The sequence below is a fragment of the Abramis brama genome, assembly GCF_963993115.1.
Source record: "Abramis brama genome assembly, chromosome: 6".
In the NCBI taxonomy this organism is placed as follows: domain Eukaryota; kingdom Metazoa; phylum Chordata; class Actinopteri; order Cypriniformes; family Leuciscidae; genus Abramis; species Abramis brama.
The window spans coordinates 5363434-5383875 of NC_139968.1; the positions used below are offsets into that span (position 1 = coordinate 5363434).

General features: G+C 41.4%; 1 protein-coding gene across 4 annotated transcripts in view; it reads right to left on the reverse strand.

The window, feature by feature from the left end:
- Window positions 1-3082: 3082 nt before the first annotated feature.
- arhgef3 (Rho guanine nucleotide exchange factor (GEF) 3) overlaps window positions 3083-20442 on the reverse strand; it is an 82587-nt gene continuing 65227 nt past the window's right edge. For all 4 annotated transcript variants that reach the window (XM_084116527.1, XM_084116530.1, XM_084116529.1 and 1 more), the window contains 5 exons: window positions 18475-18551; window positions 15192-15449; window positions 12559-12729; window positions 5481-5667; window positions 3083-4534 (listed from right to left, as the gene is read on the reverse strand). In XM_084116527.1, the coding sequence (XP_083972653.1) occupies window positions 4299-4534; window positions 5481-5667; window positions 12559-12729; window positions 15192-15449; window positions 18475-18551 (929 nt within the window). In that variant the 3' untranslated portion in view covers window positions 3083-4298. The remainder of the gene's footprint in view (window positions 4535-5480; window positions 5668-12558; window positions 12730-15191; window positions 15450-18474; window positions 18552-20442) is intronic.

A 20442-nucleotide genomic window follows, 5' to 3' on the forward strand; every position in this document is an offset into this window, starting at 1 on the left:
GTGGTATTTATGCAAATTAGCACATACGTAATTAGATTATGCACCGTTTGTCCATGTTAAACAATTAAAAAAAAAACTTGTAATACATTTTTTGTTTGTCTTGATGTAAGTAATCAACTCAGTAATTTTCATGGTGATATCTAAAGGTTAAATTTTTTTTACCCTATTCATGTAAGAAAAAGAATGAATATTTGGGTCTTTTTCGAAACTTTCCCCTTTTTCTCAGGCTAACTATAACTCGGCTTTATTTTGTATACATTTATTAAATGCTATGGGGTTGGCAGTTGTTGTGATGTTCCAGGTTATGACTATCTTTTGCTTATTATCAATTTTCTGTTTTCATTTTTTAGGTTTTTGGTTTGAATTTTTGACATGTTCTGTTTTACTATGTGTGTGTATTTCTGCTTTAGTCGTGAAGCAGTTTGGTCAACATTCGTGTTGTTAAAAGGTGCTATATAAATAAACTTTGACCTTGACCTTGTATAAATTCAAAATATTATTATATTAATTGAGAATATATCTATATGACTCTGAGTCAAACATACGGATTCAACTTAAGTCTAAAGCGCAACTTACGCGGGAAATGCGACGCACTGCTGACATTTCCGACAGGCCATGACGCACTACTCTACTTCTGACGTCACAAGTTGCGTAAGTTGCGCTTGAGGCGTAAGTAGAGACTGCGAATTGCCGTTTGGCCGTAAGCTAGTGATTATAGTCGATAAAGTTTTAAATATGCATATTTTTCTTACACAAACTCATCACTTTGCTTCATGGATAGATGCACTTTTATGATGGATAGATGCACTTTTATGATGGATAGATGCACTTTTATCATGGATAGATGCACTTTTATCATGGATAGATGCACTTTTATGATGGATAGATGCACTTTTATCATGGATAGATACACTTTTATCATGGATAGATGCACTTTTATGATGGATGGATGCACTTTTATGATGATAGATGCACTTTTATCATGGATAGATGCACTTTTATGATGGATAGATGCACTTTTATCATGGATAGATGCACTTTTATGATGGATAGATGTACTTTTATCATGGATAGATGCACTTTTATGATGGATAGATGCACTTTTATCATGGATAGATGCACTTTTATGATGGATAGATGCACTTTTATCATGGATAGATGCACTTTTATCATGGACAGATGCACTTTTATGATGGATAGATGCACTTTTATCATGGATAGATGCACTTTTATGATGGATAGATGCACTTTTATGATGGATAGAGGCACTTTTATCATGGATAGATGCACTTTTATCATGGATAGATGCACTTTTATCATGGATAGATGCACTTTTATCATGGATAGATGCACTTTTATCATGGATAGATGCACTTTTATCATGGATAGATGCACTTTTATCACGGATAGATGCACTTTTATCATGGATAGATGCACTTTTATGATGGATAGATGCACTTTTATCATGGATAGATACACTTTTATCATGGATAGATGCACTTTTATGATGGATGGATGCACTTTTATGATGATAGATGCACTTTTATCATGGATAGATGCACTTTTATGATGGATAGATGCACTTTTATCATGGATAGATGCACTTTTATGATGGATAGATGTACTTTTATCATGGATAGATGCACTTTTATGATGGATAGATGCACTTTTATCATGGATAGATGCACTTTTATGATGGATAGATGCACTTTTATCATGGATAGATGCACTTTTATCATGGACAGATGCACTTTTATGATGGATAGATGCACTTTTATCATGGATAGATGCACTTTTATCATGGACAGATGCACTTTTATGATGGATAGATGCACTTTTATCATGGATAGATGCACTTTTATGATGGATAGATGCACTTTTATGATGGATAGAGGCACTTTTATCATGGATAGATGCACTTTTATCATGGATAGATGCACTTTTATCATGGATAGATGCACTTTTATCATGGATAGATGCACTTTTATCATGGATAGATGCACTTTTATCATGGATAGATGCACTTTTATCATGGACAGATGCACTTTTATGAGCTTCAATCTGTTGGTTGCAATCCACTGCCATTATAAAGCTTGGAAGAGCCAGGACCTTTTTCAATATAACTCTGATTGTATTTGTCTGAAAGAAGAAAGTCATATACACCTAGGATGGCTTGAGGGAGAGTAAATCATGGGGAAATTTTCATTTTAAAGTGAACTATCCCTTTAACATGAATGTCCATCAATGGTTCTACCTTTAAAATGAATGTAGACTAAGAAAAAAACCTTAAGCTTACAAAGTAAACTGAATTATGAATCTGTGCATAAAAATCTCACACAAGGATCGTATTCTTAGTGTACTATTTAAACAAGAGGCAGATGGTATTAGAGAATTGCTATTCTGCCTTTCATCTGTGTGTTATTGTTCTCCAGCCTCATGAATGTGTGTGTAATTACCCGTACACACACACACGAGCATGATGATCATGTGAAGAAGGGTGTGTGAGTGTCAGGGGGACGCAGACTGACACACACCGGAGATGAGTGTGATCTTCAGGGACATCAGACAGATGTCAGATCTGAGGTTGCATCATCATCAGCAGAAGATCATGTGGGGTCATTCTGTCCTTAAAATATTAAAACATATTTTTCTTTTAAAGAAATAAAATACATTTATTCAGCAAGGATGCATTTAAATTGATCAAAAGTGACAGTGAAGATGTTTGCACGGTGTATATATATATATATATATATCAAATAAATGCTATATCATTTATACATCTGACACATGGAGATTTTCGGTAAAGCTGCTTTGAAACGATATGTATTGTGAAAAGCACTATAGAAATAAATGTGAATACACTGATTGTGATTGTCAGGGACGTAAATGATGTTTTTAACAGTTGGCTCCCTGCGGTCCTCATTATGAACATGTGACACACTGCACTACAGGGACTCGTTATTTTCCTGTGTGTAAAGATGGTAAACATTCACAGCTCAAACATCACACGTTCACATCAAAATATTTCCTAAAGCGCTTCACAAATAACAAATACTATTCTCAAAAACACAGCCAATATCTAAAAGTGAGAAATAAGTTTTTCTAAAATGTTTATTTGATTTTCTTCATTTTGTTACACACTGTCCATCAATCGATCTCTCCCATTGATCAAACCTTCCCCTCTTCCACTGACCCGGTGCGCTTTCTCATTCCCAGAACACACACTCTCTCTAAACCCCGTCCGATCGATTCCTTTTAATCCAACAACAACCAAAACAGTAAATCAGGTGAAAAACAAATTATAAATAAACATCTTACATCATACATTTCAATACAATACTTGAGGAAAAATGAATGTAAAAGAGACATATTTTTGGATAGTTTTTATGAACTGAATGTTGCACATCTGAAACACAAGGCCTGGTGAGTAAACCTGAACACAATTACAAGCACCAAACACGCTTTGGCAAAGCTTTTTTTCTTTACAGCACAGCTTTCGGCGCACACAACAACACTATGATAAAGACTGAGCTGACCTACATGGCACAAGAGACGTTAGTTCCAGTTTATGCTACATATAGTCCAACAGAACACTTGTTTAAGAAGAATGCATGTGTAAGATCGATATTTCTGCCACAATGTCAATCACAGGTTCAGGAAATAACCCTGACTGAAGCGGTCTCCAATGTCAATTCAGAATTGAGCTGCTTTCTAAATCCAAGTGCTTTAGAGAATAGTTTCTTCCCCCAAACTGCAGTCGGTTCTTCAATACAAGTAATAATATTCATCCTTCTCAAGTGGATCGCAAGAAAACAGCTGTTTCTGGCTCTGACATCGATGTACTAATGCTTTAATCGTACAGTGCTGTGACATATGAGATGAAGAGATGAAGAGAGATGAAGAGAGCACCGCGCACAAACACTATGATCGCCCTTTGTTGCGAAAACATTCGACTGGTCATCTTTAATGGGTGATCACTGAATGAACATTTCACCTATAACCCAATGTGACTGTCCTCATGCACAGACAGTAGTGCATTTTAGTGTGCTTTACTGTAAAGCGGCCCAGTGTTACAGCATGTGGAGTGGCAGAAAGCTCATCCTCGATGATTTTCAGTGGACACACTGTCAGTTAACAACAGCACAGTGAAAGAAAGGCACGAGTATAACATATAAGTTGAGGAACATTGAGAAACAAAGGTAGTGTCAATTCCTGCGAATGGTGGCATCTCCATAACACAATACTGAAGAGGATCGCTGGTGAAGCAGAACGGTTTATGTTCACACTCGGTTACGTGTTTACGTCTGTGGGCGTTCAGTGCTCAGACCCAGGCTCGCCTCAGTGGTGTCCATCATGCTGCAGTCCAAACAGCCTCTAGGTGGCGCACACCGCCGCGCTCCTGCACATCCCACAGCTTCCTTGGCCTGGCGAATGCAGTTGAGCCACTGCTGTTTGTTGAAGGCGTCGCTGGCCTGGAACGAGTGCGACTGCAGTTGTCCTCCACTACGAAACACCACCCGGAAAAAGTTCTTGGCTGGACGAGGACAAACAGAGTTTGACATGTTTAAGGCAGGCGTGTATAGCTTTTCACTCACAATTGTGTATACACTACCAGTCAAAAGTTTTTGCTCTGTAAGATTTTTTATGTTTTTAAAATAAGTCTCTTCTGCTCACCAAGGCTGCATTTATTTGATTAAAAATACCCAAAAAACAACAATATTGTGAAATATTAATACAGTGTAAAACAGCTGTTTTCTATGTGAATATATAGTAAAGTGTAATGAAACATTTCTCATTATTATCAATGTTGAAAACAGTTAGTTACATTGTTATTGCAGGATTCTTTGATGAATAGATATTTCAAAAGAACAGCATTTATCTAAAAAAGAAAGCTTTTGTGACATTAAACACTACCGTTCAAAAGTTTGGGGTCAGTAAGATTTTTTTTTTTGGGGGGGGGGGCATAAATAAAAGAAATCAATACTTTTATTCATGAAGGATGAATTAAATTGATCAAAAGTTACAGTAAAGACATTCATAATGCTATTAAAGATTCTATTTCAAATAAATGCTGTTCTTTTGAACTTTCTAAGAATCCTGAATTGTACATAACTGTTTTCAACATTGATAATAATAATGAATGTTTTTTGAGCATCAAATCATCATATTAGAATGATTTCTGAAGGATCATGTGACACTGAAGACTGGAGAAATGATGCTGAGAATTCAGCTTTGATCACAGGAATAAATTATACTTTACTATATATTCACGTAGAAAACAGCCATTTTAAATTGTCATAATATTAAACAATATTATTGTTTTTTTTTGTTGTATTTTTAATCAAATAAATGCAGCCTTGGTGAGCAGAAGAGACTTCTTTTAAAAACATTAAAAATCTTACCGATCATAAACTTTTGACTGGTAGTGTGCCTGGTATTTTTTGTCACTTTTGATGAAATGTGCTGAATTTCTGACTCACTCCGCTCATGGTTGCTGAAGGCCCCTCTGATGGAGCCGCCCAGCCGCATCTCTCCGTCCTGCAGGTCTTCCCACTCCAGCTCTCTCACAGGGATCGGCTGCCGGTAGAGCTGATACCACAGCTGCTCATTCTGGGTAACGGCCCGTGTGATCACCAACACGTCCTGAAACAGGAACACATGCAGCTTCTGCAGAACGAGAGAGTGAGAGAGACTTTGGTTTGTTACAGAGTACAATTCTTTAATAATGTTTGATGCACGTTTAATCACTAAGGATTAGTTCACTCAATTTTAAAATTGTCATCACTCACCCTTATGTCGTTCAGAACCCATAAGACTTTCATTTATCTTTGGAACACAAATGAAGATATTTGTTTTTTTGCCGAAGCTCAAACGTGCTGCGTAACACGAGAATGAACCTCATTGGTTTTTGCAGAAGCTCAAACGTGCTGCGTAACACTAGAATGAACCTCATTGGTTCTTGCTGAAGCTCAAACGTGCTGCGTAACATGAGAATGAACCTCATTGGTTTTTGCAGAAGCTCAAACGTGCTGCGTAACACTAGAATGAACCTCATTGGTTTTTGCAGAAGCTCAAACGTGCTGCGTAACACTAGAATGAACCTCATTGGTTCTTGCCGAAGCTCAAACGTGCTGCGTAACATGAGAATGAACCTCATTGGTTTTTGCAGAAGCTCAAACGTGCTGCGTAACACGAGAATGAACCTCATTGGTTTTTGCAGAAGCTCAAACGTGATGCGTAACACGAGAATGAACCTCATTGGTTCTTGCAGAAGCTCAAATGTGCTGCGTAACACGAGAATGAACCTCATTGGTTCTTGCTGAAGCTCAAACGTGCTGCGTAACACGAGAATGAACCTCATTGGTTCTTGCAGAAGCTCAAATGTGCTGCGTAACACTAGAATGAACCTCATTGGTTCTTGCAGAAGCTCAAATGTGCTGCGTAACGCGAGAATGAACCTCATTGGTTCTCGCCGAAGCTCAAATGTGCTGCGTAACACGAGAATGAACCTCGTTGGTTCTTGCAGAAGCTCAAACGTGCTGCGTAACACGAGAATGAACCTCATTGGTTTTTGCAGAAGCTCAAACGTGCTGCGTAACACGAGAATGAACCTCATTGGTTCTTGCAGAAACTCAAATGTGCTGCGTAACACTAGAATGAACCTCATTGGTTTTTGCAGAAGCTCAAACGTGCTGCGTAACACGAGAATGAACCTCATTGGTTCTTGCAGAAGCTCAAATGTGCTGCGTAACACGAGAATGAACCTCATTGGTTCTTGCAGAAGCTCAAATGTGCTGCGTAACACGAGAATGAACCTCATTGGTTTTTGCAGAAGCTCAAACGTGATGCGTAACACGAGAATGAACCTCATTGGTTCTTGCTGAAGCTCAAACGTGATGCGTAACACGAGAATGAACCTCATTGGTTCTTGCTGAAGCTCAAACGTGCTGCGTAACACTAGAATGAACCTCATTGGTTCTTGCTGAAGCTCAAACGTGCTGCGTAACACGAGAATGAACCTCATTGGTTCTTGCTGAAGCTCAAACGTGCTGCGTAACACGAGAATGAACCTCATTGGTTCTTGCAGAAGCTCAAACGTGCTGCGTAACACGAGAATGAACCTCATTGGTTCTTGCTGAAGCTCAAACGTGCTGCGTAACACGAGAATGAACCTCATTGGTTCTTGCTGAAGCTCAAACGTGCTGCGTAACACGAGAATGAACCTCATTGGTTCTTGCAGAAGCTCAAACGTGCTGCGTAACACTAGAATGAACCTCATTGGTTCTTGCAGAAGCTCAAATGTGCTGCGTAACACGAGAATGAACCTCATTGGTTCTTGCTGAAGCTCAAACGTGCTGCGTAACACGAGAATGAACCTCATTGGTTCTTGCAGAAGCTCAAACGTGCTGCGTAACACTAGAATGAACCTCATTGGTTCTTGCAGAAGCTCAAATGTGCTGCGTAACACTAGAATGAACCTCATTGGTTCTTGCAGAAGCTCAAATGTGCTGCGTAACACGAGAATGAACCTCGTTGGTTCTTGCAGAAGCTCAAACGTGCTGCGTAACACGAGAATGAACCTCATTGGTTTTTGCAGAAGCTCAAACGTGCTGCGTAACACGAGAATGAACCTCATTGGTTCTTGCAGAAACTCAAACGTGCTGCGTAACACTAGAATGAACCTCATTGGTTTTTGCAGAAGCTCAAACGTGCTGCGTAACACGAGAATGAACCTCATTGGTTCTTGCAGAAGCTCAAACGTGCTGCGTAACACGAGAATGAACCTCATTGGTTCTTGCAGAAGCTCAAATGTGCTGCGTAACACGAGAATGAACCTCATTGGTTCTTGCAGAAGCTCAAATGTGCTGCGTAACACGAGAATGAACCTCATTGGTTCTTGCAGAAGCTCAAACGTGCTGCGTAACACGAGAATGAACCTCATTGGTTCTTGCAGAAGCTCAAATGTGCTGCGTAACACTAGAATGAACCTCATTGGTTTTTGCAGAAGCTCAAACGTGCTGCGTAACACGAGAATGAACCTCATTGGTTCTTGCAGAAGCTCAAATGTGCTGCGTAACACGAGAATGAACCTCATTGGTTCTTGCAGAAGCTCAAAAGTGCTGCGTAACACGAGAATGAACCTCATTGGTTCTTGCAGAAGCTCAAACGTGCTGCGTAACACGAGAATGAACCTCATTGGTTTTTGCAGAAGCTCAAACGTGCTGCGTAACACGAGAATGAACCTCATTGGTTCTTGCAGAAGCTCAAATGTGCTGCGTAACACGAGAATGAACCTCATTGGTTCTTGCAGAAGCTCAAATGTGCTGCGTAACACGAGAATGAACCTCATTGGTTCTTGCAGAAGCTCAAAAGTGCTGCGTAACACGAGAATGAACCTCATTGGTTTTTGCAGAAGCTCAAAAGTGCTGCGTAACACGAGAATGAACCTCATTGGTTCTTGCAGAAGCTCAAACGTGATGCGTAACACGAGAATGAACCTCATTGGTTTTTGCAGAAGCTCAAAAGTGATGCGTAACACGAGAATGAACCTCATTGGTTCTTGCAGAAGCTCAAACGTGCTGCGTAACACGAGAATGAACCTCATTGGTTCTCGCCAAAGCTCAAACGTGCTGCGTAACACGAGAATGAACCTCATTGGTTCTCGCCGAAGCTCAAACGTGCTGCGTAACACGAGAATGAACCTCATTGGTTCTTGCAGAAGCTCAAACGTGCTGCGTAACACGAGAATGAACCTCATTGGTTCTTGCAGAAGCTCAAACGTGCTGCGTAACGCGAGAATGAACCTCATTGGTTCTCGCCGAAGCTCAAACGTGCTGCGTAACACGAGAATGAACCTCATTGGTTCTTGCAGAAGCTCAAACGTGCTGCGTAACGCGAGAATGAACCTCATTGGTTCTTGCTGAAGCTCAAATGTGCTGCGTAACACGATAATGAACCTCATTGGCTCTTGCAGAAGCTCAAATGTGCTGCGTAACACGAGAATGATCCTCATTGGCTCTTGCCGAAGCTCAAACGTGCTGCGTAACACGAGAATGAACCTCGTTGGTTCTTGCAGAAGCTCAAACGTGCTGCGTAACACGAGAATGAACCTCATTGGTTCTTGCAGAAGCTCAAATGTGCTGCGTAACACGAGAATGAACCTCGTTGGTTCTTGCAGAAGCTCAAACGTGCTGCGTAACACGAGAATGAACCTCGTTGGTTCTTGCAGAAGCTCAAACGTGCTGCGTAACACGAGAATGAACCTCATTGGTTCTTGCAGAAGCTCAAACGTGCTGCGTAACACGAGAATGAACCTCATTGGTTCTCGCCGAAGCTCAAACGTGCTGCGTAACACGAGAATGAACCTCATTGGTTCTCGCCGAAGCTCAAACGTGCTGCGTAACGCGAGAATGAACCTCATTGGCTCTTGCCGAAGCTCAAACGTGCTGCGTAACGCGAGAATGAACCTCATTGGTTCTCGCCGAAGCTCAAACGTGCTGCGAAACGCGAGAATGAACCTCATTGGTTCTCGCCGAAGCTCAAACGTGCTGCGTAACGCGAGAATGAACCTCATTGGCTCTTGCCGAAGCTCAAACGTGCTGCGTAACGCGAGAATGAACCTCATTGGTTCTTGCCGAAGCTCAAACGTGCTGCGTAACGCGAGAATGAACCTCATTGGTTCTCGCCGAAGCTCAAACATGCTGCGAAACGCGAGAATGAACCTCATTGGTTCTCGCCGAAGCTCAAACGTGCTGCGTAACGCGAGAATGAACCTCATTGGTTCTCGCCGAAGCTCAAACGTGCTGCGTAACGCGAGAATGAACCTCATTGGTTCTCGCCGAAGCTCAAACGTGCTGCGTAACGCGAGAATGAACCTCATTGGTTCTCGCCGAAGCTCAAACGTGCTGCGTAACGCGAGAATGAACCTCATTGGCTCTTGCCGAAGCTCAAACGTGCTGCGTAACGCGAGAATGAACCTCATTGGTTCTTGCCGAAGCTCAAACGTGCTGCGTAACGCGAGAATGAACCTCATTGGCTCTCGCCGAAGCTCAAACGTGATGCGTAACGCGAGAATGAACCTCATTGGTTCTTGCCGAAGCTCAAACATGCTGCGAAACACGAGAATGAACCTCATTGGTTCTCGCCGAAGCTCAAACATGCTGCGTAACACGAGAATGAACCTCATTGGTTCTCGCCGAAGCTCAAACGTGATGCGTAACGCGAGAATGAACCTCATTGGTTCTTGCAGAAGCTCAAACGTGCTGCGTAACGCGAGAATGAACCTCATTGGTTCTTGCTGAAGCTCAAACGTGCTGCGTAACGCGAGAATGAACCTCATTGGCTCTTGCCGAAGCTCAAACGTGATGCGTAACGCGAGAATGAACCTCATTGGTTCTTGCAGAAGCTCAAACGTGCTGCGTAACGCGAGAATGAACCTCATTGGTTCTCGCCGAAGCTCAAACATGCTGCGTAACGCGAGAATGAACCTCATTGGTTCTCGCCGAAGCTCAAACGTGCTGCGTAACGCGAGAATGAACCTCATTGGCTCTTGCCGAAGCTCAAACGTGATGCGTAACGCGAGAATGAACCTCATTGGTTCTTGCAGAAGCTCAAACGTGCTGCGTAACGCGAGAATGAACCTCATTGGTTCTCGCCGAAGCTCAAACATGCTGCGAAACACGAGAATGAACCTCATTGGTTCTCGCCGAAGCTCAAACATGCTGCGTAACGCGAGAATGAACCTCATTGGCTCTTGCCGAAGCTCAAACGTGATGCGTAACGCGAGAATGAACCTCATTGGCTCTCGCTGAAGCTCAAACGTGATGCGTAACACGAGAATGAACCTCATTGGCTCTTGCTGAAGCTCAAATGTGCTGCGTAACACGAGAATGAACCTCATTGGTCCTTTGAAAGTGGTAGATGCATAGCTTTCAACGGAGGGACTGAAATCTCTCAGAGTTCATTAAAATATCTCCATTTGTGATTCGAAAATGAACAAAAGTCTTACGGGTTTGGAACGACATGAGAGTGAGTAAATGATGACAGAATTTTCATTTTTGGGTAAACTAACCTTTTAAGGTGAAGTTTAGCTGTATAGTTTAACAGTGAAATGACTTCTCTAGGCAGGTTTGGGAAACAACACTAATATGCACCATATAAGCCCCTTTTTATCTTGAAATAAATAAGTAAAGAAAACATGAGAAAACATTGGTTTCACCTCAAATATACACATTTGTTCCTTTTTTAAAAAATTAGTTGGAGCCGATCTTATGCTTATTTCTAGAATATGTCGATGAAACTAGCAACTTTTGATAGATTTTTTTTAATTTATAGATTAATGGTTAAAATGTTTTCTTACTATTAAAATCATCCTAGCTAGCGTGGATAGCGTACGTTGCTTTTAATATTTTAAGCAATAACAATATTTTAAGTTTTAATGCTCAGACTGTAATTATAATCTATAAATATAATATTTGTATCTATTGGGCTTATAAGCTCCATTTAGCCCTACTGTTTCTAATAAGCCAACTAATCAACAAATCTACTGAAACTCATATAAAATATTATTAATTGAATGAATTGTGCTTAGAACATTTCCTTTAATTCTTCAATATTTTCATTGAGGGAACAAACTTCCTTAAGGTCAGATATAAGAACAGATTAAAGAAACATCAGTTATGATCAGTTATGTTTGATTATTGTCGGATGTTGAAAAAGGTCAAAAACTAAAACTACTCCATATTTGTCCAGTTTATTCTGCAGTTCTTCATTTAGTTTTGCAATTTTGTCCATGCCTGTTTTTTTACCATGCTTTTTTCTATGCTTCTGTTGATGCTTGTTTTTGTCTGACAGTCGAGATCCAGTTTCACTAGGCCAGACCTTTGACTAAAATGTCTGGTTCATGTTGCAACTTACTGCCAGGAATAAACCACTGGCACTGGAAGAGACATGAAAAGCAACAATGACAGCTTATTTTTGTTTTTACTCGCCATTTAGGAGAGGATTTGAAATATTCCACACCTACTTAGAAAACAAAGCACATTTGCTCATGAATATTGCAATAAATGACAATGCCAATGACCCAGATACCAATCCAATGAAGCCAATGAAGAACCAATGAAGATGTTCACTCATCAAAATGGCTTAATTATCATAGAGAAGAACAAAGTTAACAGTTTCACTGTTTCTGCATTATTTGAGTGGATCGGTATCCTAAGCAAATGAGATGTCTGAACTTCATTAACCGCTGTTAATACTGTAATAGGATAAAAGGTTTATGAAGTTCATGGTTCATTCTTACTCCAACAAACCCACAATATTTTATACTCTTTTATACACTTCTCCATCCACATCATTTTTTTTTACACTATCTAGTTTACAAGTCAAACCAAACATAAGTTTAAAATACATATAAGTTTTATAATACTTTTCAGATTTGATGCCACTATCCTGGAAGAATTCGGCTCTTCAGGAATGCAAAGACAAAGATTTTGGGGGTCGTTTTTTCCACAAATCACCTGAATGACAAGTGACTAAAACAATGCTAGAAGTTCTTACGGCTCCTCTGTTGTTCTTGAGTTCCCCGTGGCAGCTGAGGATCCGCGAGCTGTCGATCAATAGATCTTTCTGGCCACTTTCCAGATACAGCAAGCGTTCCTTGTAGAAGCGGCACTCCGACTCTCCCGTCTGTGTGTTAATATCGGCCACGATGCTCTGGATCATGTTAATCTATGAAAGCCAAAGTGCAAAACAGAAAAGAGACCATTAGGCCACAGGTGTGAGACACCATTAGGTTGAGCATCTCACAGCTGTGAACAAAAAACATGGCTGCCAAAGGCTGGACTTTAGTCAATAATTGTATCTCAATACAAGTAGTCAATAATTGTATCCCTTAAAAATCATCTTTGATCACCAAAATGACATATTTAAACATTTTTTCCTTGAAAAAAGTTTCTTCGTGCCTTAAAATAGCTTGAATGTAACTCGACACCATTGCCTCATTTAGTATTCGCAGTTCTATGAATATGCAAATGAGCCCTGCTTCCACTCACTCACTCACTCACTCACTCGTTGACGATCACACTGTAAGATCTACCCCTCATCACGCGATCTACCCCTCGAGAGAACAGAAGGCTCTCCTGAGAAATAACATTTGAACTCTCTTCTGCATATGTAACAGCAACATCCGAGACGCAGCTCACACCTCACTCTCACCATCTCCCCCTCCTCCTCCTCACCTAAAACTCACTGAAAACCTATGCAATGTTAAGGATGTACAAAAAGTAGATATGCATGTTTGGTATCATTTAAAGTGTCTCAGTGCGCCTGGTAAAATGGTCTCATTCTCCCAACCATAATGAAAAGCTAAAATAAGTTGATGAAAAAGTGATGTGTCCCTTAAAGGTGTTCCCTCCCCCAGATCCTCCATTCAAACCACCTCCTGTATGGAAAACAAGAACCCATTCGAGTACAAATCCTGATCTCACAGTTGTGAGCCCCTCAATAGGGGACCAAAATCTAATTATATTGAATTATCTGGGTTTATAGGGAAAAGGAGTCTGTAGGTTGACTTCCCACACGATCGCTGTGTGTAGTTTTCATTGCCAGGTAAATGTTTCTTTAATTCCTCTATATCCGAATTATTATTATTGTAGTTGATTGACCGATGATTTTATTGTATGAGTTGGATTATGAATTATTGCTCACCTGGTGACTCTAATGTGTCTTTATTCTGACTGACTCTAAGATTGTTTTCACAAGGATTACCGGATTCGTATATTCCCACAAGTTTTGCGTCAAATTAGTGACGACTAATATTTGACATCAATTCAAGTGTACTTGGTTTTGTGGAGGCAAGTTATTTCCGTTTAGGGCAGCGAACGCTGTTTGATCAGCCTAAATCTGGGTGTGTCTAATTACCTCTGTCTTAATTTAATGTTGCTTTAGATAAGTGTACGTGAGAAATCACGGGCTTGGCCAATCCAGAGCTATTATAAGAGAAGCAAAGTTGGTCGACTTACATCTATAATAGTGGCCAAAAACTCTACTGAAGTAAAACGATTAAATTAAGTTCAAGTGTATGCAATTCCATGGGGGGTATCAAAGCATCTTTGATTGTGTAAGGGTGAATCCGACCGTCTAAGATATTAGCCAATTACCTCTGTTTGATGAACATAACTGGTGAGATTGTGTCGTGAGACCCGCATAAGACGCAAGGACCTCTAAGTGATATAGTTTCCTAATCTGAACGGGAAAAACATAATTAAAGAGTTTAAAAAGAATAAATCAAACATTCCCTCATTTTTAATGATGCCCAGATATCATTAAAACCTTTTTCATTTATGGAGTCAGATGAAATAACGAGTTAATACATATGAGAAAATGTATTTCATTTAATCTTGTTGTGTTGCGTAAAAGGAAAGACAGTAACACGCAGAAACCTTCACCCGTATTATTGGAAATCCGCCACTGGGCCAATAGACAAGCAACACGTTGATCTGATTGGTTACAAGGTAGTTTGTGACGTCAGAAACACCAGCGATTTCAAAGCGTGTTTTTGAGACTGTCTTTGGTTCACTGCAGTTTTAAGGAGGAAATACTCAGCAATGCTGTCGACTTATGGATTTACACATGGTTTGACTTAAAGCACATTACAAATTTGACTTAAAGCACATTATTAAGGAGGATCTGTTGACAGAAATGCAATATCATACACATAACTATGTTTTCAGTGGTGTATAAAGACCTTACATAATGAACCGTTATGTGTTTATTAGCTTAGAAGGAGTCATTTCTCTCTACACACACCGCGGGTCCGCTTACATCGACATGTTTCTACAGTGGCCCTGAACGGACAAACGCGTTTCGTCACTATGTTGTTCTTCGTGCAAAGAAGCGAGCTAAAGTCAGCGAATAAAACACTGACACAATGATGAACAAGTAACAATAATATTCGCAATAACATCGATTTATTGAATAATTAAGTAAACCTAATTTCTTACTTTATCTTTGTAAAGAAACCTCATTGCTGAACTGGCTACTCTCTGCTGTCTCAGACGACGACATCACTTCCTGTCAGCCACCATAACTTCTGTTGGGTGCAATTCACAACCTCACCACTAGATGCCGCTAAAACGTACACAGTGTACCTTTACAGAGTTAGTGTGTAAGAGGACTCTGTAGTAACTCACAGCTTCCTCCAGGTGCTGCTGGTCGGGGTGGGCGTTGGGTGTGTGCTTGAGGATCTCTCGGAGCAGCAGCGGGTACTTCACCAGTCGACTGCGCGGGACGTCCAGGAAGCTCCACAGGTCCAGTTTGCGGCTGAAGGGCGACTCCAGGCAGCGCTGGAGGAAGTCCTGCACCCGAGGGTCCTGCTTCTTATGGTCCAGCAGGGCTTTGGCCGCCACCTGGTTACTGCAGTAGCTGTTGTAGGTGTCAAGACAAGGCAGCTACAGAGAGACAGAAAGAGACATTTTCGTGAACAGGGGGTCCAATCCTGCGTCTGGAGCCTGTTCATCACTGAGGTTTTGACGCTAATATAAATTTCACAAGCTATCTTAACTTAAGTTTAACTTAAAACTTCCCAAACGACAGACTGGCCTCCAGAACACTTAGTGCTGGCGTCTAACTAGTTAGCCAATTCTCCAGCCGATTAGCAGGTGCTAGCCTCATTCACATAGCTGGGAGTCATTAGCTACATTTACATGGACCCAAATAATCAGTTTATAGTGGGACTGATGCCTCAGAATCCTTCATGTAAAGACCTGATTGAGCTCAATCTGATTTAATTTTTGACCAGATTGAAAGGGTGGTGTAGACCTGAAATAATCAGAATAAAACAAATAAATAAATTTAGGGTTCATATAAACAGAAATTTCAGAATCTAAAAAAACTAGCACATGTAAACATAGTGAGCACATCGGTGTCTCTCAGCGGGGAACATTAACAACCACGTTAACCCAACTTCCCACTGAGTTCATGGTCTAATGACTAGAAATGAACTAACGTTCTGTCTGATAATATCAGAGCCAGGTAAGGTCAAGACAGTGACCAATGAGTCTGATCCAAACATTTCCCTCAGCAAACGCATAGCATCAATCTCAAAATCATAAACCATTTTACATGACGATTATGTAACCAAGGGTTTTTCTGGTTACTGAACTAAATGATAAAAAAAAACACTCCAAGAAAATCAAAATGCTTTTTTTTCTATAAATATCTATAATTTGTACTGTAGAAAAATACAAATGTGCAGAATTTATTCATGGGACTATACATTATTAGCCAATGATGAGAGGAATGTTTTGTAAACGGTTACAGAGAAAAAACGGGCATCATACACTAAAGGACTGAGGATCACACACTACCAGACTTTCAACTTGTTTCAAACACATCAAAAAAACATGTACCTTGTTTCTTGGAGACGCTTGACAAATGAAAACAATATGCGCTCAAAATATCAAACATGCTTGATATCCTGCGACTGGATAGAACGTGTCTGAAACGGCAAATAGTGTAGACTCATCTAGACGTGTGTAGACTCATCTAGACGTGTGTAGACTCATCTAGACGTGTGCAGACTCATCTAGAAGTGTGTAGACTCATCTAGACTTGTGTACTCATCTAGACTTGTGTAGACTCATCTAGACGTGTGTAGACTCATCTAGACGTGTGCAGACTCATCTAGAAGTGTGTAGACTCATCTAGACTTGTGTACTCATCTAGACTTGTGTAGACTCATCTAGACGCGTGTAGACTCATCTAGACTTGTGTACTCATCTAGACGTGTGTAGACTCATCTAGACGCGTGTAGACTCATCTAGACTTGTGTAGACTCATCTAGACGTGTGTAGACTCATCTAGACGCGTGTAGACTCATCTAGACTTGTGTAGACTCATCTAGACACGCGTAGACTCATCTAGACGCGTGTAGACTCATCTAGACGCGTGTAGACTCATCTAGACGCGTGTAGACTCATCTAGACGCGTGTAGACTCATCTAGACGCGTGTAGACTCATCTAGACGCGTGTAGACTCATCTAGACGCGTGTAGACTCATCTAGACGCGTGTAGACTCATCTAGACGCGTGTAGACTCATCTAGACTTGTGTAGACTCATCTAGACGCGTGTAGACTCATCTAGACGCGTGTAGACTCATCTAGACGCGTGTAGACTCATCTAGACGCGTGTAGACTCATCTAGACGCGTGTAGACTCATCTAGACGCGTGTAGACTCATCTAGACTTGTGTAGACTCATCTAGACGTGTGTAGACTCATCTAGACGTGTGTAGACTCATCTAGACGCGTGTAGACTCATCTAGACGAGTCTACTTGTGTAGACTCATCTAGACGTGTGTAGACTCATCTAGACGTGTGTAGACTCATCTAGACTTGTGTAGACTCATCTAGACGTGTGTAGACTCATCTAGACGTGTGTAGACTCATCTAGACTTGTGGACTCATCTAGACGTGTGCAGACTCATCTAGACGTGTGTAGACTCATCTAGACTTGTGTACTCATCTAGACGTGTGCAGACTCATCTAGACGTGTGTAGACTCATCTAGACTTGTGTACTCATCTAGACGTGTGCAGACTCATCTAGACTTGTGTAGACTCATCTAGACTTGTGTAGACTCATCTAGACGCGTGTAGACTCATCTAGACGCGTGTAGACTCATCTAGACGTGTGGAGACTCATCTAGACTTGTGGAGACTCATCTAGACGTGTGTAGACTCATCTAGACGTGTGTAGACTCATCTAGACTTGTGTAGACTCATCTAGACGTGTGTAGACTCATCTAGACTTGTGTAGACTCATCTAGACGTGTGTAGACTCATCTAGACGTGTGTAGACTCATCTAGACTTGCGGACTCATCTAGACGTGTGCAGACTCATCTAGACGTGTGTAGACTCATCTAGACTTGTGTACTCATCTAGACGTGTGTAGACTCATCTAGACGTGTGTAGACTCATCTAGACTTGTGTACTCATCTAGACGTGTGCAGACTCATCTAGACTTGTGTAGACTCATCTAGACTTGTGTAGACTCATCTAGACGTGTGTAGACTCATCTAGACGTGTGTAGACTCATCTAGACGTGTGTAGACTCATCTAGACTTGTGTACTCATCTAGACGTGTGTAGACTCATCTAGACGTGTGTAGACTCATCTAGACGTGTGCAGACTCATCTAGACGCGTGCAGACTCATCTAGACGCGTGTAGACTCATCTAGACGCGTGTGTGTGCAGACTCATCTAGACGCGTGCAGACTCATCTAGACGCGTGTAGACTCATCTAGACGCGTGTAGACTCATCTAGACGCGTGTAGACTCATCTAGACGCGTGTAGACTCATCTAGACTTGTGTAGTGTATTCCAGCCTTCAGCTGAAGTGTTTTATCATGATGTGTTCATCAGACGGAGAGCTTCACACAGGGCTGAAACACAGCATGGCAGCGAGATGATCTTACCCAGTCCACCAGAATATGGCCCACACGATCGGTCGAGCCATCCGGCTTTCTGGCCTCTCGCAGCCGACTCAGCAAATCTACAAGATCAGAGAGAAACAGCTTGAGTCTTGTTGCCACCACGTGACATGACCTATGACCTTGAGAAAGGACTGGTCTATATCAGGTCCTGGAGGGCCACTGTCCTGCAGTGGAGCTCCATCTCTAAACACACCTGAACCAGCCAGTCAATGTATTCAGGGTCACTAGAAGGCTTCAGGCAGGAGAGTTTGATCAGGGTTGGAGCAAAACTCTGCAGGACAGCAGGTCTATAGCACATGTTTTCATATTTCAATCAAGCTATTGTTTCTAGTCATTCAGGGAAAGGACACAGGGCCCTATCTTGCACCCAGCGCAATTGACTTTGTACACCGACGCATGTATCATTCCTATTTTGCACCCGACGCACAGCGGACTTCTCCCTCCACAGACGCACGTCGGGAAATTAGGGAATGAACTTGCGCTCCCGGGGGCGGTTCAGCAAAAAGAGGAGGCGTGTTCCGGCACAAACGTTCCCTGGTGCTATTTTGCAGTTTCAGAAAACAATTCCGCCACAGACCAGGAGAAACCTAGTCTAAAGTCAGTGGCGCGTTCAGATGCTATTTTGAGGGCGCATGCTTGGCCATAATGTAGCGTGTGCACAACACACACACACTTTGCTTCTCTCATCTACACACAGATGCAGCAGTTCACATTTTTGCAAACCATACATAATTACAAGGAAAAATATTCCACACGAGGGAAATCATTGTTGTGTCCATGAAGATGTGAAGAAATAGGCATAAATCAAGCTTACACATTTACCCAGATTATCATACGCCTGTTTAACCGAAGCTAATTTGGGTGTTTCTCCATCCCCAATGTCACTTCTCTGTGTTTTACGGCCCTGACGAGAACGTCGGTCTCCTCGGCTGTGAACCGCTCCTGGCAAATCCGCCGTTATAATAGCAATCCGCCATGGAACAAGCGCACCTGCTCTTAAAGGGAATGTGAGATGATGCTCTGATGGGTTTATTTCACGTTACGCCCAAACCACACCTATGAGTAATGAAGCTACTTCAGACCAACACATTTTAGATTTGCGTCGGGCGCAAGAGTCATTTATCCCGCCGGTATAATAGCAACAGCGAGACCCGCCCACAAAGTTACTTGCGTTTCACGTTTGATACTTGTGTTTCAGATCGTTAAAATACGGCCCACAGTCTCTATGTTAGGTGATTCATGTCGACTTATCAATGAGATTTGATCAACATTTATGTGTTTAGCTGCTAACCCATACACTCGGACATTCTCTGCTTCCACGTCCATTGAAATGCATTGCAGTTAGTCAGTTTTCATTCGTTTTTATATGTTTTTCTTGTCATTTTAAGTTTAAAATGGTCAAACGGTGTGCATGGAGTACATGCAACTCCGACACTAGGTATCCTGAGAGGCTGGGCGACGGTGTGTATTTTTTTACCCTTTCCCAAGCCACATTTCAACCGAGATAAGTGTCTGCTCTGGATTAAGTTATGCGGTAGACCACAACACCAACTAAACGCAATTAAACAAGGATGTCTACATCTGTTCTAAGGTAAGTCAACAACGTATTTGAACATTATCTTTAACATCTCTAACATAACGTTAGCCTAGCTTCTAGCTGCGTTGTAGCTGCGTAGCCAGACACAATGTTGTGTTTTACACAAATATAAGTAGGCTAAACACTTTGCAGTTGTAATGATGTCCTGTATGAACAAAATGGAGTATGTTTTTATGTTTCCACTGTTCGATCGCGCCCGCGCCTCTCTCTCTCTGATACACACACTCATCCAGCTTTGCCATCTTGACATCGCAGACTGTTCATTATGCTGCGTTCACACCAAACGCAAATAGAGCGTCAAATTCGCGCGTATTGCGTCTAGTTCGACGCTTAAACATTTTGAATCCATTCAC